Source organism: Simochromis diagramma, unplaced genomic scaffold, assembly GCF_900408965.1.
Source record: "Simochromis diagramma unplaced genomic scaffold, fSimDia1.1 OVJJ01000361.1, whole genome shotgun sequence".
Lineage (NCBI taxonomy): Eukaryota > Metazoa > Chordata > Actinopteri > Cichliformes > Cichlidae > Simochromis > Simochromis diagramma.
The window spans coordinates 1,241,114-1,268,792 of NW_024386860.1; the positions used below are offsets into that span (position 1 = coordinate 1,241,114).

Consider the following 27,679-nt stretch of genomic DNA (forward strand, 5'->3'; position numbering starts at 1 on the left):
ACACATCATGAGAAAAAAAACCCAAAACAAAACACCAGCAACACAAAACCTGCTATCTACTATTCAATGGAGATAAGGGATGGGGGATAAATCTGTCACAGAATAGTGTCCTCTTGACTAATTTCTGTCAACCAAGAGGGAGAACAAGTGGGGCTGAAGGGCTACTATTCCAAAAACAACATAGCTGGAAAGGTAGCCTATTGGGTCCTGACAGATTGGTCTGCCTAAAGAACGAGGAGGAGGAGGAGGAGGTCGCCTTTAACTGACACATGGGGGGGAGCAGAGGTGAGCAGAAATCTGGAGGAGATGGGAACACAGCTGCGGTTCAGGGGAGAGTTAGTGTCTACTTCCAAAGGCTTCCCTGGGAGTCTGAATTTATTGGTGCCCACTGGTTGAAAGCCACCTAATGATACTGTCATAGAGGGACGAGTCTATCTATCTATCTATCTATCTATCTATCTATCTATCTATCTATCTATCTGTCTGACACCCTTCACACCCCTCCTCTGTTGTTTTTGGCGCTGGATATGATGCTTTCCTTTGCGTCTTTGGTCCTGATCACTCCCCAGGTGCTCCACCGCCACCCCCACATCCCTGCCTATCATCCCTCTTTAAACTGTTCTTTCTCATGTGCAGCTGGAGCACTCTGTTTGACCTCATCTCTCCTCATAGAGGCTTTATTAATTGGAGTTGTGGTGGGAGTCCCCACAGCACGTGTGGTTAGAGCGAAGAGCCACCCTCATCACTTAACGTACTGCAAGTCTCAGTGACATGCCATATTATGTTGCCGTCCAGCCTGTGCTCTGCCAGTGTTTTTTTAATGGGCTTGAAGCCAGAGATAAAGATGCAGCTGTTACATTTCTAACATTAAATTACTTTATTTCATACGAAGACCAATTACACTTTAATGGTGTGGGTTTTTTGGGGGGGTTGGGGGGGGTGTCAAATCAGTTACATTTTTTCTTATTTTTTTACTGACAGCATGATTGTGAGCCAACATGCACCTTCAGAGCACTTCTGGATATGGGAGCGCTCCAATAAAAATACTCATGCTCATTCCACAGATACCTCAATTTACTGTAAAGGTTTTGCAAGAAAGCCCATTTTTTATGCTGTTGTGCTTTGTAGAGTTTGTCCCACATTTTTTATTTTAGTATTTTTATGGAAACATATTTGACTGAGAGGTTAATTTATGTTCTCTAGAGTCATAAAGCATCAACAATGTGACAGGTTTTTTTGTTGTTGTCAAGATAGTTGAGACAAAATTGGGGGAAAAATAATCAGAGATCAAAGGCATTTACCTATTCAAGATTTGTAGCTTTTTCACCAGCAGATAAAAATCCAGTAAAATTTGAGGAGAGCTTGGTCTGTTTATTATCAAGTAATTACACTGTTTCTGGAAAGAAATGCTGTAATTGAGTTGTATGAATGTTATTTTTCAGTGTTTGTGAGGGAAATAAATCAGTCGTATATGTGTTAAAAATTTAACGTCTGTTTTTCTTTTCATGTATATTTTGCATTCATGAAATATGAAGTGGAGGACACTCCTAAATGTACAGCACCATCAAACGATATTTTGAAAAGGAAGCATTTAATCTTAGTGCTCCAACATTGTTAGTGGTGGTCCTGTGCGTTCAGCTGTCTTCTAAAATGTTTGGTGAACCAATTTCTCACTCTGTGTCTCAGATAAAGTGAACATGACTGGCTACTTTATTTGGTACACCTTCATCAGGTACACCTGTGGCCATTTTAGCAAGCAAACCTGTGTATGCATCTGTGGCCACTCTATTAGGTACACCTTTGGACCCTTTCTTAGGTATACCATGCACCTTTTAAAATGGCCACCCACTTTATTAGATACACCTCTGGCCATTTTATTAGGTATATCTGTGGGCATTAAAAAAACACAACTTTATTATGTATACCTATTATGTATACCTGTTGTCACGTAACCAGGTGCAGCTATATATGTAGCCACTTTATGCCTTAAAAAAGTTGCAGCACTTTCGGTACATCTGTGTGTCTTTTAAAAATGGCTGGACACTTTACTACGTACACCTCTGACCACAACATTAGGTATAAATGAGGCCATTTGATTAGGTACACAATTACCAATTTTTTTAGGGACACCTGTGTACTGAATAAAGTTGCTGGCCAATATATTAAGTACAAATGGCCACTTTATTAGGTACATCTGTGGTCTAGTAAAGTGGCTAAGCATTTTTTCAAATTCCATCCTTTTTATCCAACCTGTTAACCTGCACCTTTTAAGCAGCAAGGCCTAGACCAGGTCTGTCAGAATAATCCTACCACAGTTTCTTCATAAATTGTACTGTCTAGTAAGGAGTAAAATGCACAACTATGTAACTCTGCTAAATGCAGAAGCATTAAATTGCTTCTGCAGTTGTTTGCATAGTTTCAACTCTGGAAAAGTAACTGTGGAAAACTGTAATTTAGTTTATTGTAAAGTTTCATAGTCACTAACAATCTACAGGTTGCTATTTTCTCCCCGGAGATTTCACAGTTGTTTAAATGCATATTTCTATATACGTGAGAAAGTAAACACATGTCCATCCAAATGCACTTCTGTATAAGTGTAGGGGAGGGCATTAGTGAAGGCCCTGCTCCAGCTACTTTGGTGCCCCAGGTGGGATTAAGATTTGGTGCCAGTAGTGTGGGCAAACAAACAGCAGAGTCTGAAAGGCTATAAAAAAAAAGTTTATGTGAAAGTCAGTTCCAGAGCCTTTATGTATTTTCTTCTCAGTACCAGCTGTTTATTGCACTGTGAGCAGTGTTTTTAGCAATGTGTGAACCACACTGGATATTACTGACAGGCTTTTAAAGATCAGATGTAATGAAAACAAATAGATCTTCCTCTTCTTTGGTGATGTTCCAGCTTGTGCCCTGTATGACTTTCTTGAAGTCAGTTGTCTGTTTCTAATCCAAGCTGTACAAGTACTCTTCATAAGTAATATAGCTCAGCAGACCATTTTCATACTCTGCTTTGACAGACATGTAATCAGATTATGATGTATAATTTTTTGACTTGAGTTCCTTCAATGATGTCAGTAAAGCAGACACATTAATACAAACACCTCTGTGCAACAGACAGATTTCATGAACGTTAGTATTATTGTCGGGTTATTATATTAGACTGGTCACTATGTACCATGTCACAGTGCAGCACCTGTCGTTCTCCTACAGCCCAGCAAAATGTGATAAAGCTACTGTAGCTCTGTGAACAGATATTTTCATTGCATGGGTCAGTGCACTGGTCTCCATGCTGCAGCAGCATGGGTGAATGCGTGTGTGGTCTGCTGGATGCCAGCATGCTTTATAGCCAGCAGAAGGCATGACTCAGTGGTACCGAGGCATTAGATAAAGCAGGACCATAAAATGTATTTAGATTATGCTCTAGTTTTTCACTGACAGTTTAGAAATCAGTGAGCTCTTGTTTTTTCTCAATACAGAGAATACATAAATTGTGTTTTGTGAGTAACATTTGGCCAGTGAAACTCTTCCTCAAGCTCTCGGAGGAGGGTCTGTGTTTGTTTTGTGTGTGCAAGTGTGTGTCTGTGTGTGTTTTAAGCAGAGATTATACTGCTGGGATGCCAGTTCTTCACAGTCCCCACATCACCCAGAGTTTCCAAGCTGTGAAAACATACTGGGCGTTTGTTGGTTCTGAGTGGCTAATAAGGTGTCATTGTCCGGTTGAGCTGTCTGATATCCCGCAGAGTCATTAGGATCACATGACGAGATTTAACAGAACATCCATTACACTCACACTCATGCCTCTACACATCTGCACTTCTTTGTGCACAACATGAGCCTTTCGCTTCACAAAAAATGATATTTTTATTAGATAAGGAAGGGGCAGAGATGGGCTCGGCTTTGTTGCATTTCTCAAAGTAAATTTGTATTCTGCTCCGTGAAATCTGGCTTGAGCCACGATTAGAACCTGTAACATCAAAGCGCCGAGGCTTTCAAAGGCTTTCTTTTACAGCTAACTTCAGCAGTCTTGGCTCCTATGTGTCCAGACAGCTTATAAAGGGCTGTTTTCATCATCACTTCCCAATTCAACACCCCAAATCTCGCCATCCCCCGCTATCAGAAAGAACCCTGATTACGATGTCTGGTTTCTCCACAGACTGGGACATTTTGAGAGTATTTCAGAGGAAAAAATGTGGTCATCCAACTCTGCTGCTTGACCTTGTTAGTCCCGAGGGCTGATTAGACGCTATCTGGAGCTGCTCTTTGAAGAGCGCACCTCTGTCTTTTCTCATTCCGTGCAGTTGATCCATCTTGGCGAGCTGGCACTGGACTCATTGCGGTTACACTTTAATGGAGTGAACATGAATATCACTGTCAATAGCGGGAGACTCATACATGTGGAGGGCTGTGGTTTGTTATTTCAATAGATATGAGAAGGTTGATAGAGAAACACGGCCTTCCAAGACCTGAGCAGAGAAAATAGACAGGTCTCTGTGGATCTCGCTCTCACTCAGTGCTTCGAGAGTGAGAGCCTGAGTTGGGCCTGCCTTGATGTGACCTCAGGGAGGGGTGGTTAATGACGCTCTGGGGTCACACATGACTGGCGTGTCAAGTTGCATGAATCAGTAATATACATTTGACTTTATCACAACAGCCACTCATTGCTCATTGATAAGGAAAAATGCTTTCTTCATCTGTCACGTGCCACTACTCTAGGCTGAGCAGTAAGAAAGCAGTCGGTGCTGCTTATCTCCTCTTCGTGCACTTCAAGCCCTGAGAGTCTGTAACTGACCGATGAAGGTTTTGTCCTTATTGAAGATCAACACTGGAGGAGTTGTCCTGTGATGACATCATATTCTCGAGAAGCAGCTGTGTTTTCTCAGAGTTACTTCAGCAGCAAAGAGCTGAACTCTGGAGAAAGATCTGCCAAGAAATGTAAATGTAGCATGGGTGTCCATCCCAGTTTCTGCATTACTGCTTTTTAAAATGAGGAAAGATGTGGACTCCTCGTGAACTAAGTGTGCACTCACTTTGAAATCACAACTCCTCTGGCACAAGTGTGGCTGCAGAAGTTACAAAGCTTAGTTCACGTGTGCAGACGCAGGAAGGCAACCGACTGAAACTCCTCAGTGATACAATACAGTGTAGTCATAAATATCTGAGTTGTAAAAGAAGATAACAAATAGCAACGAAGCACTGCGCTACACTTCCTTTGTAAGCTGTAACTTATTTTTAAAGGCGCGATAGTGGAAGTGTTGAGTATCATAATTTATATATTTATCATGGTTTTTATCTAAGAGAGAGATCTGCAATTATTCAAGTAGATTTTTTCCAGCACTTGAATAAATGTGCTTTGTGACAGTTTAAGTACATGACACATGGATTGACATTAAAAAGATGAACGCTTCATTCATTTGAACACTTTATTTCATTTCAGTTTAAAGGAAACAGCTCAAAAAAACAGTAAATATAAAACTGGATTGTCTCTTTTGTCCAGCAGAGATGATTGTGCAAAGTTTTACACCACAGATTTATTATACCAGACAGATACGCTCACCTTGATGAGGCCTTTGCTATTCTGATTTTTTTTTTTTTAAGTTGTACAAATCTCTGAAAGTCACAATCTTTAATTAAACATTTCACATGTACTTTTTAACAAAGGAAAATGAGTGAATGAATGAGCATGCATGTTTTGCAATAACAATTCAACACAGTTTATTGTCTCTTTAGTTAAAATGTAAAAGTTTTGATACAAGGAGGAAACCGCTCACTTAAACAAGCCTGTTTCCCTCGGAACAACACGTCTACTAAGTCTCAGGCCTCCACGAAGATGTAAATGGATGTTTGGTAGTGTTGTGACCTTCGACCCTGGCTGACCCCCCCCCCTGTTTCCTGAACCAGATGCTGCTCCTGTGGACTACACTCTTCCCAACCTAAACAAAGTAATCCTCCACTAAACAAGATGGATATTGTATCACCAACCTAGTAAATACCAGAGAGCCAAACACACAAAGCTGCCCTCTTTTCATCTCTCTGACTGGAAACAACAGGCAAAAAAATCATTTCCTTTAGTTTTGTCCAGAGTGAGCAAGCACATAACAATTTGAATCTAACACTGTTTTACATGAATTTTCCCCCCAATGTTACAACTAAAATAGCCCTCTCAGTTCTTAAAAATAAACTTTTACACTATATGGTAAAATGTGAGATGGGATCACTTATCCCTTGCAAATCTATATGGCCAATATCTACAGATGTACCCCCACAATTTACTATAGTTGATTCTTAAAAAGAGAACAGCTAGTGGAGATTATAGCACACACAGTGATACGAAGTTGGATGATGGATGAGCAGTTGGCTTGTTTAAATGATGGATTGGTGAAAGGAAAGAAAGACCTCACCCTGGATCATTATTGCTGTGTTTTCTCATTTTGAAGACCTTTTTAGCACAAACAGCATCAACACCAGGATCCTAGCAAAGTCTTCCTTTTGCACTCCCCAGCCGTGTAGAGGCATGTTGTGCTTAAGCGGGTGAATTAAATCTCTTTCGTTAAGGAACTTTTGCGTGATACACACCGATTCTTAGGAATAAACAAGACATGACACCTGCACACGTGCCAGCGTTATATCTGTTGTGTGCGCCCGTTTCTACTAATTTATTTAGTCTGTTTTTTTATTCCAGTCTCAGTTTGATTTTCTCTCCTGTTCAACTAAAAAAATTATGCGCCTTTGTTTTTACTTCTCATGTCTCGTGTGTCATTTTGCTATGTGAACTTCTTCATGTGTCTTTTTCCCCGTTTTGCTTGGAAAGGAAAACGGGGGAAATGCCTTGATCAGCCTTTGATTTTTCGATTCCTCCCTCACTGCTAGGAGCCTAATTAAATTCAGCTCTTCTTTCGTGTTCTGCTTTTCACTTCATTTTATATTTTGATGTCTATTTTGCAATAATCAGGCAATCATGAGAAATAGCACCTTAAGCTGCCTTTCCCAGCTCTGGCTTTGCATTGAGGGCTGTGCTGATAGTTGCCGAGATACTCCCGCCCCTCGACTCACGTAATTCATCTTGTTGACCAATCCCGTCGTTCCCCCAAAAAAGTTTACGCCATGCAGCCTATAAGAACTGCTTAAGTATCTCAAGTAACAGAAAAGACTTGTCTTTCCCGTAACCCATTTATGGATTCGTTGGTGCCTTCAAAGCCTGGTAGAGCCACAGGTGGACTAACTCTTTGACTTCATGAGAGGGAAATAATTTTGGGGGGACACTTTCTGGCCGCCATCGACCCAGGTGGAGATGTCTGAGGAAAATCTGGGGGAAGAATCGGGCAGCTCCCCAGTCTCTCCTGTGGACAGCCTGAGCAACAGCGAGGGGGAGCTGGACAGACAGCCGAAGAGATGTGGGAGGAAGAGGAGACCGAGCAGGAAAAATGGGGAGGACTCAGATAGCCCGACCCCTGGGAAAAGAGGGAAGAAGTCCAGCAGCAGCAGCCCCCAGTCTTTCGAGGAGCTCCAATCGCAGCGGGTCATGGCCAACGTCCGGGAGCGACAGAGGACCCAGTCTCTGAACGAGGCTTTTGCGGCTCTGCGGAAAATTATCCCCACTTTACCTTCGGACAAACTCAGCAAAATACAGACCCTAAAACTTGCAGCCAGATACATCGACTTCCTCTGCCAGGTGCTGCAGAGCGACGAGCTGGACTCCAAAATGTCAAGCTGCAGTTATGTGGCTCACGAGAGGCTGAGCTACGCCTTCTCTGTGTGGAGGATGGAGGGCGCTTGGTCCATGTCAACATCTCACTAGCACCTGGAGAAATCATGCCCAAAATGGTACGCTTGGCTTTTTTCAACTAAAACTGCATGACTGGAAAATAAATAAATAAAACACGAGACTGTTTTATGGCTGCACAGTACAGTGGTGTAATTCAACCTAAGCAGCTTTACTTTGTACACTTTTCCTTGTGTCTTTCTGCAGAGTTTCGTCACTTAGCGAATGCCTTATTTTACCTACAGGTGACTGCTGAATCTACTACTCACATTCTAAAAAGGGACAATCTGGAGTCCAATGCTGGATACATGGGATCGCCTAACGACATCAGAAGTTTTGTGCAGAGGCCCGAAAGGGACTCACAGCCTCATAGCTCCATACACCCCAATTCTGGTGTGTTTTCGTGCTGTTGACGACGAATGTTTAAAATTTCGCCTTTTTTAAATGCATGCCTTTGGGCTTTATTTCTGTGGAGGTCAAAGTGCATTATTGAAGTCTCAGTTTTTTTGTTTTTTTATTTTTCTCGTTTTTGTGTGTGTGCGAGAGAGAGGGAGACTGTCAACTGGTGGTGTAGCTCACATTACAGGCTGACTTTGTGGATCTAACCTGTGCAAAAAAAATATTTTTCAGAATGCATTTATTTATTTATTGATGAAACGTGTTGGAGAATAGATCCTGTGTCTGAAATAAATACGTTCCTATTTTTTATTATCGTTTTTTCAGTTTTGTAAATGTTTGTATATAACTTTTTTTTTTGCATTAAAGAAAGACGATGAAAGCTGCTTGCATTTGACTTCCCCCCCCTTCTTTTTACCCAGCGTGCTTGCCAGTGAGGAGGGCGAAACTACTGCCAAGTAAAGCACGCTTACATTTGATAGTCAACATAAATTACATCTGAAATAAATTAGCTTTCATACATCACGTGGAGGGTGATTGCATTTGCATATCCATCAATTTAATGGTAAAACCTCCCACTATTGCCAGCTAGGAAAAACAGATGGAGTTATTACTGGCATGGATAGAAGTGTTGGATATATGTTTTTTTTAATTATTATTATTTGTTGCACATCCAAAAAGAAAATAATATTTTTTTAAATCATGGTTTGGTACGCTTCTCACATATAACTAAAACTATTTAAGGAAAGATTGAGGTCAACTCGTGATTTAAAAGACAGAAACGTTTTTATTGCAGCACAGTGTGTGCTGTTAAAAAAGCGCCAGTCAATCTAAAATTGCGTTTTAATTAAAACATTTTTTTTGAAAGCCCCGTGCAGTCTCCAGTTTCTCTCTCACTCTCGCTTTCTCTGGCTTTGTTTACAGTTGGATTAAGGCCTGTGCTTGAAACTCGCCATTATAAGTAAATGAGTTACACTGAGGTCAGATGAGCCCGCTGCTGGACTCCTGCTACAGTCTCCTTTCTGCCAGCAGCTGAACTTCAGCAGAAGTTCACTTCAGGGGTTATAGGATTTCAGAAATTCTTTAGAAATTGTCGTCAGTTACAAAGGACGTGCCTTATGAGATCATAACTGAGGGAAAAAAATCGATTCACGTCTGGTGTAATTGCACATATTACATCAGCGGTAATTTAGCGACTTCCCCACGTTGTATAGCCTTGAAATGTATTCCTGCGCATTGTCACTAAATAAATCTTTCACAGTGCTATCGTGCTGTGATTGATCTCGGTGATCTGGGAAAGTCCTTCTCGCTGTCCAAATCAAAGTGCGTGCCCGTTTGAAGGTGTGTAATTGGCTTGGGAGGCATGTATGGAATTCCCAGATGTCTATGAAACTTAAGGAGGCCGTGAAGGTAGGCTGTGGGTCCCCGCGTGGAAGCACTGGACGTTCAGGGGAAATGCCTCCCAACTATGTATCAACAGCATTTCCACCCCCCGAAATGTTTACTGTGAACCATTTCCACTATAGCATCAGATAAATAATCAGGGCCCACAGCAAATAGAAGCTGTGACCAATCCCCATATTTCAAAAAGCCCATAATTTCCTTTTTAAAAAAAATAATAACAATAATTTCCAATTCAGGCCTTAGAAGCTACCTTAAATAAGTTTCCTCTCCCTTTCTCGGAGGAGAGGAGTTGGCAATTGACACGGTGCAGAGGCACAGAATGAAACCTATTTAGAACAGATGTTAGTATTTTTAAAAAAAAAAAAGTCACGTGAAATGAGCAGATGTTCAGACTGTGCAGAGACTCGCCGTGCAGCGCAGTGCAGTGCTGTGCACAGAGAGCTCGGAGCAGCTCCTCTTAGCAGCCTGTGGCACTACATTCAGATCATCTAGTACAGGTTTGATTAACGTGGATCGATTAAAGGGAATAATATGGATGTGACTGACCGTGGAAAGACAAAGGTAGGCTGTCAGAAAGGTCGCTCTGCATTGCTCGTGATGTTGTTGCCTAACGCTACACTTGCTGTTTATTTGTCTGTAAGAAAATGCAGGCAAATAAAATACAGAATGTTTTTTCTTTCAAAGCTGCCACCGCTACCAGGCCTACTGCAGTCAAAGTTTCACACTTCTTTGAAGCGATGTGTGTGTGCGTGCGTGTGTGTGAGAGAGGGGGGGGGAGGGGGGGAAGAGAATTTATCATCCAGCCATTTTGGGGAAGAAAGAAAAAAGAAAAGAAATGCATGGCACACATAAATCCCTGACAGAGGCTGTAGCACTACTGCCGTGTGATCATCGGCTGCGATTCATTTTTGTTCCGATCCCCCTTTCGCTTATAATTTGTATATAGAAACCTCACGAGTTACCAGTGAAGCTCGTATAAGCTGTGTCAACGTGAAACTATGAAAACGTTTAATTACAGTTTATGAAGTTATTATAATAATAATTATTATTATTATTATTATTATTATTATTATTATTGAAATGCTAGATTATAGCCAACAATCTTTCAAACTTTAACTTTTATGTTGGGCTTTGATTGTTTTGTCGTTGTTGTTTAGTTTAATTGATGGCAGTTTGATACATCACGTTACTCATGTTACTCAGGTTACTGTTCTTAAATCAGACTACAATTAATATAATAATTATTTGTATTTATTTATTTATTTATTTATTCGTTTTAGCAAGCCCATTTTAGCAAAGATTGCTAATTTATTAAATAAGAAGCTCAACAATTTGTCCACTTAATAATAATAATAAAAATAAAAACAACAATAGTTTTGCTTTATTTCGTGCCATACTATAAATATTTTTAATTCTACCCCTAAAAAGAAGAAGCAGGTGGAGTTGACTGCTTCCTCGGCTATTAAGACCAAATCCTGTTTCCTGAAGCTCGAAGAGCAAAAGCTCCTTTCAGACCCACACAGACACCCTCAACAATGCCCCAGAACGCGAACATATTAAAGCCAGGAGTGGGTGAACTGGAGTCGGGATCAGATCTCAGGGTTGCACTTGAGGAAGGGAAACAGAGGAGAGACTAAACACAGCGAGAAAGCTACAGCGCATAATCCTGCATTTGGAGTCTGATGATTACTGAATGCATTAACGTCTATAATAATTGAGAAGAGATTTTATGTAAGGTTAAGTTGTTCACCACTAAATAAATAAATAAAGTAGCCATATTGTTCACCGACATCTTCAAGGATACATGTGAGTAAGCTCTTAACATGTGACTACAACAAGATCCGTTTTAAAGATGGAAAAACCTCGTTTAGTCCAAGAAAGAAAGAAAAAAGTGACAGGGAGAATCTGTATTCAACGATGAGCTCTCAGCAGATGGCACCTTGCATTACCTGCTGGATCCTTTGACTTTCGCTATTGTGGAAAAAGAGCATTAATTTTTTTTGTGTGTGAGATGTCAAACAAAATAAACTTTTTTGATTTTATTCTCCACATTAAAATATATTCACAGCTAGAAATAGATATACAAGAACACAATTAATTAAATAAAACCATGGTTTGTTCTGGGAGAGTCTGAATTCCTTTGATTTTTGGTGCTGGTACTGAAAATGCGTCACGTGCTAAAAGAAGATGAACTTTTCTGTGGTGATTTTTTTAGTTTTTTAGTCAGTTTACAATGTGAAAGTACCCTCAGCTCACAAGAATCTTCCCTCATGTAAAACGAATGAATCTTCAAAAAGTTTGATTTGTCTTTACGTACAGTCAGGCATGTTTTAGAAAATGCACACTGGCACAAGTGGAGGCACACCCAACGTTTGAAAATATATTTACAATTTATGCCAGTGCATGTGAACCCAAACAGAACTATATGTGCCAAAAATCTCCCTTTCTGACTGTTGTGTCTGAAAGAAAGTCACCTTTTCCCACTTTTGTAATAATCTCCTGAAAATACCTCAGACTGCACTTTAAAAATCTCATTTTAGTTCTTCAGAGAGCTTCAGTTACAGTAACAAGTGCTAAGAACTGCTGTAGAACTACATCGAGAAGAGGCTTTCAACATATATACTTTTCCCCTGGATTTAAAATAAATCACTTTGATCGAAGACAGCCACTAATGCTGTGTCTCCAACCTGCCAAAGAAACATGTGTTCAGACCATAACACATTGCTCTCCAGGTACGGCAGCATTTGAAGTTTAAATAATGCAGACAGGCACCTGTGGTGCACTGACTTGATTTAAAGACATGAGATGAAAAAAGTGAAAGGAAAGATTGTGAAGGGAAAAATGTTGACAAATTTTTTTTTTTAATTTTGCTGATTAATGCCTTTAAAAAATGCACAGTCTTGTGATACGACAGATAGAATTTTTTGTATGCAATTTTAAAAAATGAATTTGTGGAAAAAGTGGAAAAAGGAAGGTTAACACTTTTTCGTGGGTTATTTGTTTCTTTTCTTCAAAATAAAAGTTAGTTTGGAATTTTTGAAGATTTATTTTTCTTACTTTGCAGTCACACACAGTTTAAAAGTTTAAATATTTTGTCTAAAACCATGACAGAACTTATGGTGAATGATTTATGTCGTAGTTTGATCAAAATTTCTTGACATTTTTGTGCATATTAGAAGAAACTGTATGTGACTGCCTCAGGAAAAAGTTAAACTGATACTTTTGCATTTGCTTGGACTCTTGTGGACACACATACACACACACACACACACACACACACACACACACACACACACACACACACACACACACACACACACACACACACTGTCTTAGTCAATTAGAGATGTCAGCTTCAAATCTGAACCACAACAGGTCACCACTTTATAACAGCAAAAGACACACTGATCCTGAGGAATGACATCACGATTTTGGCATTTGCCATTTGATTGTTTCCAGGATCAAAACTATCCAGAGGGCACAATGAAAACGTGTGCACCTTGTGTTTAACCTTCATTGCGTGTAATGTGTGCCACCCAGGCTGCAGACAAGACACGGATCACTGTGTTTTAAGGGTATACACAATGATGTCACAGACAGGAAAAGGCTGGAAGAGGCTTGGCACCTTCAGGAACTGGCCAAATCCCCATTGGCTCAGCAGAATCACTGTAATAATAAACAGGCAATCAGAAGGCAGCGTGAGCGTACACAAAGGCATTGCGAAACTTTGCAGATAATAAAAGCAGATTTTTCACTTGAGGGGGATGATTATTTGTGCTCTTCAGTTGTCCATAAATAGAGGGCCCCTCACAGGAAGTATAAACATACCGATGGAGTGGAGGGCAGTCATAGTCCAGTGCAGTGATTTCAAACATCGCTGTTTATGTTCAATCAGGATGGAGCGTAACTGTAGCCCGAGTTTGTGCATGAAATACAAAGGATTATTCTGTTTGGGGGGAAAAAACTCCATGCAGAAGGTAAAGTTTTTGAAGCGTGCTTCACTCAATTAAGGTGCCACATCTAGTAAAAGTCATAAAGCCCCGAGTTAGCTCCCTGATTAAATAAACACTGAAATGTCTTTACATTATTTTACATAAAGTCCTGTGTCATTCTAAATGATCACTACAAACATATATGAATAAAATAATACAAAAGCTATTAACCTTTATCTAGTTAAAGTAACCTCTTTCTGGATGTTAATTAGAGGAGAGCACAACTTATTCACACTCAGAGTAAAACATGCAGTCCTTGTATATTGCCCAGAGGTCAATAGGCCTCTAATGATTCAGCATCCCTGCTCTCGTCCCTAGGGCGCTCCACTCCCTGGGTATTAATCCCATTGCCTTCATTAACCTGCTGGCCCACCAGTGTCCCCCTCCCCTCAAATGCTGAATCCCAGCACCACGCTGTCATGTTGATAATTGATCTGTTGTTACCTGTTTACAATGATCTCCTTATTCCTCCCCAACCATCTTCAATACTTTATTCTTATCTGTGCTCTCAGCAGGAAGCAGCATTATGTCAAAGCAGGGAAAATCTAATTGACCATCACCACAAAACTTTGTTGAGCATACAGGACAAAGCAACTCTTCACAATGTATTATGTGTTTAAAAATAAACTGAAGGTGGAAAAAAGACGTATTTGTATCATCTGTAAAAGTGGAAGTGAAGACAGCCATGTCCAGAGCAGCTTTTCTATAACCAAATCTCTCATCTTTTTTTTAATTTATAGAAGAGACAGATATAACAAATTAAATCTACAAAAAATGAAGCAATACTTGAAAGAAATCTATCTTTTGTTTTAATTCTCAAATATTTGAATGTCTAAAGGGTCTTTGGTTATACAGCGTATTAAGCAATAGTTTTTTTTTATATAGGTTTCTCAGCTTTCATGTTCTGTTTAAGCTATGACTCATAATATATTTCCTGCCATCCCAGCAGGGGTATTGGTGCAAAAGGCTGCCCCTTCAGTCCCACCGCCGGGATCCTTCAGCTTGTCGACAGAGGAGCCAACTGGCCAGAGGATCAACAAAATGACATCAAGTACAGATAACAACAAAGAACAGTTGTATGTGTTACTAGAAGTGTGGGATGTCCCTGACTCTCTGCACTGTAATTATGATGTATTACCATGCTGAGCAACTACTCATTAACAAAATGTTGATTTAGGTGTTTTGAAGCTGCTGTCATGCGGTTGTGCTCGCTGACATAATTTTAAACTCTTTAAAAAGTCTGAACTATAGATTGTATAACAGAATATTATACGAATGGAGTGGAAACCCCGTCACAAAGTCACTGATGCTACGAGTGTGAGACAACATAAACATCATCTTATCTCCTCTATCTCCATGTCATCAGGGGGAGGGGGCTGGGCACGTCCTCCGCAAGAGATGACCGGCTGTTTTTGACCTTAGTGCTAAATCAAGTTCAAAGAGGACCACTGGTGTTTGGCAGATAGTTTTACATGAGGGCAGAGGGAGGACCATTTGTTTGGTCAACCTCTGGCTCCCCCTTTGATTCGCAGCTATCTTTGACCCCTGCCACAGTGACACCACTTAAGGCTCTTCATTTGGTCACAGTGGCCAGTCTGATGAAACATGGGAAATGACTGACTTTACTTTCTATTCAACTTAAGGAAATAATTTTTCTGAATTCCATATATATATATATATATATATATATATGATTTCATTATTATAGGAAAAACCAGTCCAGTCTACTGCAAAACTAATTTTCATTAGATAAAAGGTTGGGGTGTAATTAATATAAAATGATCTAATAACATTGGTTGGCTTAAGATCCACGTTAAGATGGAAAAGTACTGCTTCAAAACTCATACAATGAATCATACGTTTACCAGCGGAAAGATTTTACACTTTTAAAATATATGAACAAGATGTCATAACTACATCTGTCATGTCAAAGCGGTAGTTCGGTCTGGGTTACTTTCTGCTGTCTTGGTTCCAAAGAGTCTGGTACAAGTGAACGTTATCCAAGAGCAAAGAAATATATGTGGAACACTATTTTTCCACGGACAACGTCTGAACACAACTGGAAACCCATCAGGAAAAACAGCGCTGTGTTTTTTTTGCATTACAAGTGTATTATCACATTATAAGAATGAATAATGTATCATGATCGGGCGCCTGTTATTTTAGGAGAAAAATCAGAGTATTAATAAAATGAGATTTTGAAGCAGGAGAATGGCTGGGTTTTTGTTTTTGTTTGTGTTCTGTGCTCTTGTGTTTTATTAACTAAAGGAAATGTAGCGTTTAAAAGGAAGCGAGTTTTGATGTTTGGTGCGCAGAAGAGAAGAAGCACAAATGCAGCTTTAGTGTGCCATTCAGAAAACGCAACTTCTCATAGTATGAAGCCTTTCTTCACTTGAACCTTGAAAATGTAATGCAGAAAGCTGGAGTTTCAACTGTCCTTGCAACCATGTGTTTCAGTGAGTAATTCAAGAGATGTTTAACAAAAAGAAATGCCTGCCAAAGTATCTGATGTGTTGCAGTGAGTCACCTTTTCTCACGCATGCACAAGTTTTCTCAGTTGTATTCTTATTTTGGTTCATTTCCCTGACCTTTAACACTTGCCCCAGAGAGATGCAAATGCCCAAAGAACATAATGGCTCCCTTCCTGTGTAAAAACTAGCCCGTAAAGAAAGATAATTAGGGTTGTCATGACAACAGAGTCCAGCGGGCTGATGGAGCAGGGTTCGCTTGCAGAACTTCAAACAGTATCAAAGCTCCGCGGGCTGGTACATGAGCTCTGGTTTGAATTAGGGCCTGACTTCCACATTCTCTCTTCAAATTCAAAATCTATATGGAACAGGGAGAAATGGGAGAAAAAGGGCCCAGCTAGTCCTGGTCCAGACAGACCAACAGATCTGGATTTCATTAGAGACAATTATCTTATCTGTTTCATCTCAATGCTGCCCCAAGGGTTGGCAGGCAGACCAGTGGGCTCTTTGCAGTTTGAGAAAGCCTGCAGCCAGCCAGAGGCCTGTGGATCAGGTCATTAAAACACTCCTGCCCCTGCTGCTAGTGATAAAATATTTTCATGCTTTTGTAAATAGATTTTCTTCTTTTAACCCCACAGGACACAAGATACACAAAGTTTCTAGCTCGGGATAAAAGTGTCCTCAGTTTTAAGAGGAGTCAGCCAAAATGTTAGTTTTGCTCTCAGGTGAAGCTGAACTAGTTTGCCTGCAGTTCACTTTCCAGCAAAGCTGCTATTCATCATCACCATGGAGCCTGGCTCCTCTAGTATCCAGTCAACCTGTTAAAGCCTGTGTCACACACCTGTCAACGCAGCATGTAAAATACAATGGTGATGGTGGTATTCGTCACTGATGGTTTGCTCTAGAAATAAAATCCTGTTAGTCAAATTTAATCAGTTAAAATTGATGGTCAGCTCACAATTAGTTAGATTACACCTCCACGTCTCTCTGTTTAATATAAATCTAAAGCCAGGACACAATTAGCTTAGCATAAAAAGTCAATATAAATATAGAAAGGTGCATTGGCTCTGTCAAAATGTAATACAACCATATGTACACCAAACGACTTTTCTGTCCTAAACAAAAAAAAATGTAGACTAGATATGTCATTTTTATGATACAGAAAAATCCAGTGACTTTAGATTATGAACTGAATGTCAAGCTCAGGTGTCTAGCACCCACCATCCACACCAGCTATCAACTTACAGCTTCACTGTCTGCACTGATAATTGTGGTCCCTCCACAACAATTTGCCTGAAAATATAAAACAGACCCATGAAATGAAATTTCTAGGACACATGGTTGGGGATGAATACACACTTTACACTGTTTTAAAGCAATGTATGCAGTATGATTGTTTGTATCGTTAAGTGACAATCAGTTTATAGCAGCTAAAGTTTTTTATATCTGTACTGCTTTTTTTTAACTCGTTGCATAAGTTTAGGAAAGATTGTGCCTTTTATGGAATACTTAAGATGACTTATGGCATGGGGCACAACATCACACCACTCACACATGGACTCTGTACTCAGACCAAGTCCACTGGACTACTTTTAATTACTTTGCAACCCTGTCCTCTGTTGTGTGCCTTCCTCCTGGTTTTTATGTGTTCCTCTTGTCTGTTATTTATTCTTGCTGTCCTACTATTTAGATTTTTATTTCATGCACAGCTGGTGTGGAGCACCCACAATTTCGTTGTACATGTACAATAAAAAGGCTATTCTATTCTATTCTATTCTATTCTATTATGTTATATTATATCTATATAGACTATATTTGTTCTTAAAAGTACTCCAAATGAGACGCCAATCTCTGTAAAATGACACACTGTGGTTTTTGAATATCCTGGATCAACTGTTCATAGAGTTCATCATTTTTTGTGAAAGTTTGACGGTTGAAAAACATTATGTCATGCTTACAGTTTGACTAACCAAGCAAACTATCGCAGGTTGATTATTGAATTTTACAAAGACACCATGATGGTTTCATTTGCTTACCTTTGGAAAGAGTAAAGCTTGCTCTTTCATCCTCGATCAGCTAAGCAAACTTGGTTAAATTTAACACAAGTCATGCTGACTTTCTAAGTCCAAACTACAAAGTTTCTTAAAAAAAAAAATAAAACAACTTATGACCTCAGTCAGAAAATGTCCGGCATGGCTCAGATTCTGGGGACCTGCACTTTTTTTTGACAAATTTAGGTAATCTTGTACAGTTTGGCTTAGAAAATAGCTGCTTATTTTTGGACAGGATGCCCTTGGTGGGGGCGGGATGGGGGTGGCAAAGGAGCAGAGAGGGATGTGAGGCCCTCGTAGAACCCGGAGCTGTAATTGAGAACCTTCCTCATCAGGGGTTAGGGATCATGGGCAGAGACTTTCCTTCATCACAGCCAAGCCGGGAAATGCAGAGGACAGCATGGGTCAGCTCAACCAACCTGCTGTGTGCTGTTACCATGGCAAACATCCCAAGGGCCAAAGAAAATAGATGACAAGTACAATAAAATAAGGTGCAATCACGAAGGTCAGTTGCCTCCAATGCTTCTCAAAGCCCCCACGTTCTCCAAAAGTGAAAGAAAAGCCGGGTACTTAATTGCTCTGTAATGTGGTCATTTTCCCTCCTTGCATCTAGAAATCAGGAAGCCTCGAGGGACGTGCTCTAGAGACTCTCCGTGAGCAGCCACTGAGCTATTCCAGTCCACTTCAATTGCGAGATATTTACTTTCCTGTTCTTTGTACTGGGTGCCCTGCAGATGGAATCTAGCATCCTCTTCAAGGGGAAATTTTATGAGTTATTAACTGTCAACAGTTCATAACCCCCAAGGAGCTATTAAACTTTCTCCTGTGGTCACAGCAGAAATGCCAGTGTTTGATTTGGACTGGAAAGATATTTGAATGTTTTTGCTCTTCTCCACCCTGCGTGCAAGTGCAGCAAAATACTCAAATCAGCTTCAACATCAGATCACTGTGTCAAGATAAAGATAATAATGTGTTTGCTTAGTTTTGAAAGTACAGAAGGCATCGTGTGGATTTAGTGTCCATGAGCACAGTTTATCACAACAGTCAAAACACAATATGGAGACAAATCAAGGCACAAAACCATTGGAAACAACACAAGTATTTCCTGGGCTGAATCATCTTTGATAAATAACAAGATACTAATTGGATTTTTAGAATTTCATTAATCGTGCAGCTGCAGGTGAAGTACTCCAGTATTCTCCTAATTTACGAGCCGAGATTGCTTTTCTTTTTCACTTTTTTGTTCTTCTTTTTGTACAGTGCGCTATATAACAGTTATATTTGTACTCAAGAAATGGTGTCAGCGGTGTGACTAAATCATTTATCACCAGCCAAAAACAACGAGGATGAATAATTGAGTCCAGATGTAGCTGATTCAAGCGAGATACCAGGGTTCATTTCCTGTCTGTGCTTTGTAAGACAACCTATTACACCTCCCAGGCAGCTGCCGGCTACGCTGGCCCAGCCTGAATGTCAACACTCCTCAGGTGTCAGTGTAAGAATCACACAACACGCAAGAATGCTAGTCTCCTCCATTTAGACCTTATTCTCTAACTCTGTCATACGGTCAGGCAGAGGTGGAATAAATACATGTACTTAAATTTACTTGGGTAGTTCCATTTAATGTTACTTCTCCTTAGATACATTTACAGTTACACAATACAGCACAATGCAAAAAAGCATAAAGAGCTGATGCTGGATTGATGCAGATTTAAAAAAAAAACAGGAGTGAATATAGCAGCTAAAACTAGTTCCACTATCTAAACTGCTGTTGGCAGATTTACACCATCACACTGTGAGCCATGCTGTTGTGTAATGATGACACTTCTGCTCTCTTTCTTGTGTAAAAGTATGAATGCGGGACTTTTACATGTTACAGTGTTTACCCATTTTTCTCAAGGAACAGATCGCCACCACTGTTCTAAATAAATTCTGCATCAACAGACATACTGAAGATGTGAGCATGCATCTTACCAAACATGTGTAAAGCGCTATTCAGACAGCAGTATGATTAGGTATGCTGACAATTATTGCAAAGTGAAAATACAAAGGATACAAACAGCAACACACACACACACATACACACACACAAACTTGCCTGCAGTAGCAGTTCCCTTGTTTATTTTATATGCTAAAAGATCTGGGAGGTCATAATTCTCAGTCTGCCTTAAAAGCATTCTCTTCCGGCCCTTTTGGGCCCATGTGGTAATAATTATGCTCTCTGGCTTGGCCATGCAGGTGACTGACACTGAGTGACCACTCCTCAGCACCCATGCATGTGCTAATGAAACACAGCTTCCTGGTTGTCGTTTTTTTTTTTTTTTTTTGTAAGGTGTAAGCTGTTCAACTTGCACTTTGTTGCTTCACTCTTCACTCAGCCTTAAGCAGTTTGAAAATCGTTACGTCCTCCTCCTTTTTCATAGAAAACCTGCTTATCCTCAGACGCTCGGTGAACTGAGGTTGCATTTTGCAGGTGGGACCAAACGTGCTGTCTTTCAAACGGAGCCGTGTTATTCATGTTCTCACTGAAATCTGTATCCATCCATTTCAGCATGAATTGCATGCCAGTTTCAAAACAAATAAACACCAGCAGAGGAGGTTTCTATGGACAAAATCAATCTGTGGGGGGATGTCAGGATTGTTTGGAAGAAAAGGTAAATAGTGAAGCGGAGTGGCCTACAGACTTTAATGCAGTGTTTACACTGTAATTAGTCTTTGCAGAATGAGATTCCTGACAGAGGGCCTGAGACGGCGTGGCATGATAAAATAAACTCTAAACAGTGCTGTTTCAAGACATCCTCCGTGGACCATAAACCAAGACAGTCTTTACAGGCTGGCCTACAACCACCACTCTCTAATTTGCAAAATGGGTGGTCTGATCTTTTTTTTTTTTTAACCATCTGACTGTCATCTTCTCTTATCCTTATTTTAATGCAGCTTGTTCTCCTCTTTTCTTTGCATTTTCCCTGAGTTTTTTGCTATTTCGTTTTTTTCTCAGTGTTTACCCCTCAACTTCCTGCTTCCCCCCATCCAAAGTGAACTTCGCATGGAGCTTTAACTTCCAGCTTCTCTGCAGGCCCCTCCGGACTCTGAGCTGATGACACAGTCTTCAGCCGTGCATGCAGACGGGGGTACGACTGGGGCTCATTCAGAACTGTGTCACCGTCCACCTGAGAAAACATACAGAGGGCAGGGGAGGGGGCCTAGTAAGGACACCAGGAACCAATAGTTGAGGGAGGGCTGGCAGAGTGACAGCCAATGTACAATAACATTAGTCTTCCGCTCTAGCCCAAGTGAGCGCTCCTTCTGGACACATCTCTGCCTCCTCTTACTTTTTTCTTTCTTCTGTCTTTTTTTTTCTGTCAAGAAGCTCCTTCCAATGGAAACAAATTCCTGTCATGCCTCAGTGCTGTTCCCTGTTTAGATTTCTCATTACAAACAGCATTACACGCATGGGCTGGAGCTGGCCAGAGCACAAGCCAGGGAGAAGCCAGGGACCTTAGTCCTCAAAAGCATCCAGCAGAGAGATGAAGGAGCGGGGTCTGTCAGATGATGGCCAAATATATATATATATATATATATACCCAAGAAAAAGAGAGAGTGAGGAAAAGAGAAGACATTTATGGTACACCTACATCACCAAAAGTTGTTTTTTTGTAAACACATGTTGTGTGGACATGCAAACACTCCGTAGCTACCTTCCCTTGTACCAAATCTTCAAATAAAAGAAGAACACAAACCTTGAAGTCTCAAAAAAAATCTTTTGATTTTTTTTTTTTTGTGTCTTTTGATATTAAACTGTCATGAGAGATGCCAGGCCATCTTTTGATTTTGAAACTTCCCTGTTATGTGGGGATTCGATGAACACCCCCCTCCCCAATTTCCATCTAGACAATTTATGATTATGAAGTGAAGCTGCCTCACAGGATACCAGAACTTTATGGAAAGCAGACCTCCTTCTTTCTCCCCATGCTCTCTCATCTTAATCCAAGCACAGCACCAGAGGACTGGAGTTGCCATGATTCCCTGGGCTGTCTGGGAATTGTTGACTGACACCTGACTGTGTCCATTAGTGTGAAAAACCAGAGCTACAGCACATACTAAGTACTACCTGTGCAAAAGTTATGATTGTATGACTGCTGGTTTTTGTAAAAATTTATCGTTTTTTTTTTTTTTTCATTTCTGAAGAGTTCTCTCATGTAGGTTTTTAACTAAACACAATCAGTTTCAGCTAATCTATAAGTAAATAACATATAATTAGAAATGTTTATGCCTAAAATCCTACACAGCAGCCCATCATCTTAATATTATAACGGAGGAAGTGAGATTTCTGATTTTTCTTTTACCACTTTGTAGAGAAAACAGAATATTTTAGTGTGCCATGACATATCCTCTCATGCTAGAGACAGACTTGCAGACAATCTGCTATCAATTTCTTCAAATCCATGAAATTACACTTTGCGCTGCCGCCAAGATTTAAGTGATAACAGTGAACAAGGTCTTTTGAAGATATGATGGGTGTTCAAAGCAGACAGCCCGTTTTCTTTCATGCATATATGCCGTAATTTATATACTGTAATACTTCTATTCTCTTTTGATGTATTACACATGCTATTTACACTATTTACTATTTTATTTACAGAACTGTTGAAAATGTATTGTAATAGTGCATCTTTTAGTCAGTGCAATAGATGTTTAGCTTGTTTTAATCGCTAAATGCTGCTACATTCTCCCACAAGAGCATAAAGGTTTCAAACTTTAGGAAACATAGCCTGCTTAACCCAAAGAAATACTTATTTTTGGAAAGGCACTTATTACAAAATTCTTACAGAAGAACTGTTACTGCTAAATTTGTCCTGGGAATGAACATGCTAACTGCTAATTATGAAGCTTAATGCAAAGATTTAATTTACGCAGATTTAATTAACATTCCCTTTGCTGAGCTAACTGCCTGTTGCACTGAGGGATGTGTTTGTCTGTTTTTGCCTTTTGTTCTGCCCTCTAAATGTGCACCTTCATTTAAGGAATAAAGGTGCACATTGAAAAAATAAAATAACCCACAATAAGCACAGAAAATTCTGAAGTATTCAAGAGAGAAATCAAAGAAGTATCCAACCTCTGGGGAAAACTTGTCACCAAGTCATCAATATTTTTTTTTCACTTTTTAAAAAAACTTTTTTACAATTTTTATTTGTTTATTTCTTAATGAGATTGTTCCGTGATTCAGTGCATGCTTTTTTCATTGTCTGGTGACCATTTAAATCAAAGTTAGTTTAGGTAATGCTTCAAAACTCCATTACTACATAAATCAGTGCCTGGACTCTAATATACAAGTGAAGGTTCTGAATCGGCAGTAAAATCCAGGGTTGGAAAATAAAGTGACAACAATTGCAGTTCCTTTAACAGCAACATACTGGTTACTACTTGCTCTGAAAATAACTTAATAAATAAAAAACACGAAAGAACCAATGCATGATACCACAGTGGCTCAGTCCATCTTTTATATACAGTCTATGGTTCTGAGCAGCATGTACACACATCCGCACTAAAATCAGAGGGGAAACAGCCACTAAACAGTGCACTACATATAGCAAGCTAATTAAATCAAATAGCACTTTTTATGGATCTGTAAGGCTAAAAAAAATCATCCATTTCTACACATGGCTGTTAGTTTGGTCAAATGTAACATGAAAGCTGTCATGATGGATTCAGAGCTTATGGCTATTTCCGGTATTTTATATCAAAGCAGTAGAAACTTCTAGCTCATTACGGGCCTGCACTAATTGGTTATAAATTTCTGCTACAGTTGTAGAGACACATATATGAGGTTTTAATTTTCTCATCGAACGCACAACAAATAAACTCATTCCCCAAAATGTCAAACAGCTCCTTTCATCCCAGTGACTGAAAATGAAAATTCATGAACTGCACAAATGCACATATGTAAACACTTGTGTAATATTTGAGGTTTATTTTCACTTACTAATAAAGTGGCTTGGGAGCAATTTCCCTAAAAGACTACAAGCTGTCCAACTTCGTGTCCAGAAGCCTGCCTCAGAACAGGAATGAGAGAAAGCCAAGGCCACCTGTTTCCCACTCACTTCTACTACACTGCTGGCATAATGCAGGCTTGTTCATGGCGGATTAACACCAGACCATATGAGGTGGCAGTGCCAGCTGAGCTTCAAAACATGAGTCGAGCTGCCATTAACTTTACTGTACCATAATTTGTGGCATCCTATGCATCTAAATCACATGATCCCATCATGTCAAAGGCAATTTCCCACTTTGTCAAAAAGAAATACTCTGTCACGACTCTGACGACCAGCGTGGGCACAGATTCCCGTCTGGTTGGATAACACGTTCTTATATTGCATTAGGAGCATGTTATGTTCGCTCAACAACATCCCTACGCTGTGGTGTTCTGCTGAAACTGTGATGTAGCACCGTGGATGTGTCACAGTGCTGTTTCACAGTCTGGCTTCTACCCAGACCAGTCACACAAGATGAAAATGTGTATTTCATTCCTCATTATGAATTATGTGTATACAGCGACTCTCTGGGGCACGTTGAGAGCACGCCGACTTCTAAAACTTTTTAGAGCTCATATATTGTCCAGAAACATTTACTTAAAACTGCTCATGGTCCCCCAGGATACTACAGTGGTTTCACACAGCGAAGACAAACAACTTGTGCCAGACAAAAGCATAATTTAAATACAAGGCGGCCTCAGTTTGATTTTTCTTCGAGAAGAACGGAACCCAGACGAATGCCATGCATCAATCCATGCTTTCAGTAACAGACTCTAAAGCTAAAACAACAATGAGGTCATAAACAACCTAAAGAAGATTGAAAGACTTGTACAGTTTTTTTGTAAACACTACATTCAACTTGCTGTTTCTGCAGTTTTCACCCACATCGTGTAGCCTTTGAGGATTGGTTATCGCTGATGAAAGACATTTAAATGTGACTGAAAACAAGCAAGTCGGATCCCGTGTTAACTTCCATAGCTCATTTTTGTGAGCACGGAATCTGCTATGGCAACGGGTATGGCAACGTGTTGTCATTCATAAACATTTGAAGGAGAACTTTTATTTTAATTGCTTCCACTACATCATTGTTTTTGTTTTAAATGTTATTTTTAAATTTAGTAAAAGAAAGAAGAAGAAAAAAATATATATATATAACCCATTTGTATCTTTAGAAAGTATAACACATCACACCTATAAATCCACGGCACATACCAGGTACTTTTCAGTGTGTTTGAGGGATGACATTATTTGGAAAGTGCACAGATGAGCGAACATGGCAGCAGCAACATTAATGGAGCTTGAGGCCCTGCTTTTCCCACTTTCTCCAAAGCTCTACTCAGTTGCACCAACACGTGCCTCGATTCACGCACAGATGTTTCCCTTGGAGATTAGTCTGTGATATAGTGTGCAGCGTGAAGGACAATCAACTCCCTCACACGCAGATGCCCCGCGGGACCTTTTCTGGGGCCCTCATTTTACTCTCTCAGTATATAGTGATAATGAAAGAGCCCTTAAACCCTGCTTGGAAGAAAAAAAATCTTTAGCCAGAGCAGCTCTTGTTTGGCCTTGGAATATGGTGAAGCATAGAAATGGACCACAGGATTGGTAATGCCCTTCATTTGTTGAATGATTTATTTACTAATTCTATAATTGTTATTTAGAAGTTAACATTTTTATAAATCAAGAGCTTTTTTAAAAGTCTGACGTTTCATGTTATGTTTCACCCAGCTCATTATTATTTTTTTCCTGATTGTGTCTCTAGTTAATATATGTCCTTGCCATACTGTATGGATCATAAGGAAAATCCCATTGCTTCATGGTCACAAGCCACAAACAGCAATATATTAGAAGGTCTGGGCTGAAACTGAAAGGGGTCTCTTGGCATACGCTTAGAGAAGAAATCTCAAGTTTACAAGCCCTCGGGGTGTCATTTTGCCTGGCGGTGCATTCAGGCAACGCTTACAAACACGTCCCATCCAACTAGCTGGAGAACGGCAGGCTTGCTTTACAGTCTCTGGATTGTGCAATGTGAGGGAGGAAGGCACGTAAAAGTGCCTGGTCGCTGAAATCAAAGAGAAGAGTCGGCATCCCGGGGACACCGAGCCCCACTGATGGGATTCTAAAAGACAGGAGAGCCCAGATTTGCCAGTCCCCCCCCCCCCCCCCCCCATCCCCTCAGTGGAGAGGCCACTTCCTTTGGCCACTGTGGTTCCTCAGTATCACCTATCAGAAAGGTCAATCAGTGGCTGAGATAAAGCAGTTACTAAAGCTGGATGGTCTTTGAACACAGCAGGGGGAAAACTCCCTCAGGTCTCTTATCTCATTAAACTTGAAAAGGATATTAATCCTTGAAAGGCTATGATAACAGTATGGATGACACCAGTCACAGCAACTAGCAGTAATATAAATGCTATCTGCGTTGGGACGTCAGTGCTTTAACTCAGCGGGCAGGAGAAGAAATTCTGTGGGATGTTTTTGGAAAACTTTTATTTAATGGGAAAACTCATAATTTTATCAAGATAGAATGAACAAATGAAGCTTTATTTTCCACTGAACTGCAGTTTAATGTTAAACTGAACGCTAAATGACAGCGTACATGCCACCAGAGAAAGAAATGAAGGCCTCACAGACATTACAAACCACAGATGATCCAACAGTAAAAGAGTGTACTGGGCACAAATCTGACATCTTACTTTTTGTGTCCTTTGTTTTTCACACCAGCACACTTAACAGCCCCTTCATTTGCTGCCAACCTGCGCTGCCCTACACCTCGAGCATGGTTAGCAGCACATGGAAAGGAAAACACCACTACTGCATGGCAGACTTGCACAAATCTTGACAGGCACAAAGGAAAGCTGGAAATTTCCCTCTTTGTGTTGTTTTAGCTCCCTTTCATCCTCAACTTTGGTGGGCAAGGCTTAAAGAATTACAAGTTTGTCCCACAAATGACTTCCTCATTTGTCTCAACTTAGGAGGCAAATGTCATGTCAAACTCTAACATAAGCAAAATGGTCACAGTTTAAACTGAATAAATTTGTTAGCATCAAACAAGTCCTTCATTACAGTTTTGTTGTATTTTAAATAGTGTAGCCACGTCTACATGAATCCACACATGGGGGGAAACTAGCCTATTAAATGTCTTATTACAGGATACAAATACATAAAGAAATAAATTATGTGTGTTCTCTGACATTTGACTCTCAAAGGAGCCTAAAGGCACATATAATGATGCCAAGTATGCGTCAGTGTGAGTTAGCTGATCTCTACATACTTCAACTAAGAGTAAAATTATTCAATGAATTTAAAAAAGTACAATTTTTGGTCAAAATCAGCCTGTTTTAATTACTTTTACCTTCAAGCAACATCACTGGATTTTCACAAAAACCCTGCTGTGGACCCAGATTGTTGAAGCACTTCATTTTAAGATTTGTGACCTGATGAAAGGGGTCTAGAAAGACTGGCTGGAGAAAACACAAATGCATGTTTCTCTTTCTTACTCTAGCCGAGCAAAGCCATGCACGGGATCTGTTCAATCCTGATTGAATGAAGCCACAAAAAGTTTTCCACAGCTGTTCTGTGTTAA

General features: G+C 40.0%; 1 protein-coding gene across 2 annotated transcripts; it reads left to right on the forward strand.

Moving 5' to 3' along the window:
* The first annotated feature begins 7,121 nt into the window (after window positions 1-7,121).
* twist1b (twist family bHLH transcription factor 1b) lies at window positions 7,122-8,535 on the forward strand. Of its 2 annotated transcripts, none has more exons than XM_040029585.1 (2): window positions 7,122-7,815; window positions 7,961-8,535. In XM_040029585.1, the coding sequence occupies exon 1, from the start codon at window positions 7,283-7,285 to the stop codon at window positions 7,787-7,789; it is 507 nt and encodes a 168-aa protein (XP_039885519.1). In that variant the 5' UTR covers window positions 7,122-7,282; the 3' UTR covers window positions 7,790-7,815; window positions 7,961-8,535. The 2 variants fall into 2 exon arrangements, with proteins under 2 accessions (XP_039885519.1, XP_039885518.1); XM_040029584.1 differs by having other exon boundaries at window positions 7,123-7,815; window positions 7,999-8,535.
* Window positions 8,536-27,679: the final 19,144 nt, after the last annotated feature.

Bases quoted from the DNA above. Each gene is read 5' to 3' on its own strand.
- twist1b (XM_040029585.1), top strand. From the start codon at position 7,283: ATGTCTGAGGAAAATCTGGGGGAAGAATCGGGCAGCTCCCCAGTCTCT.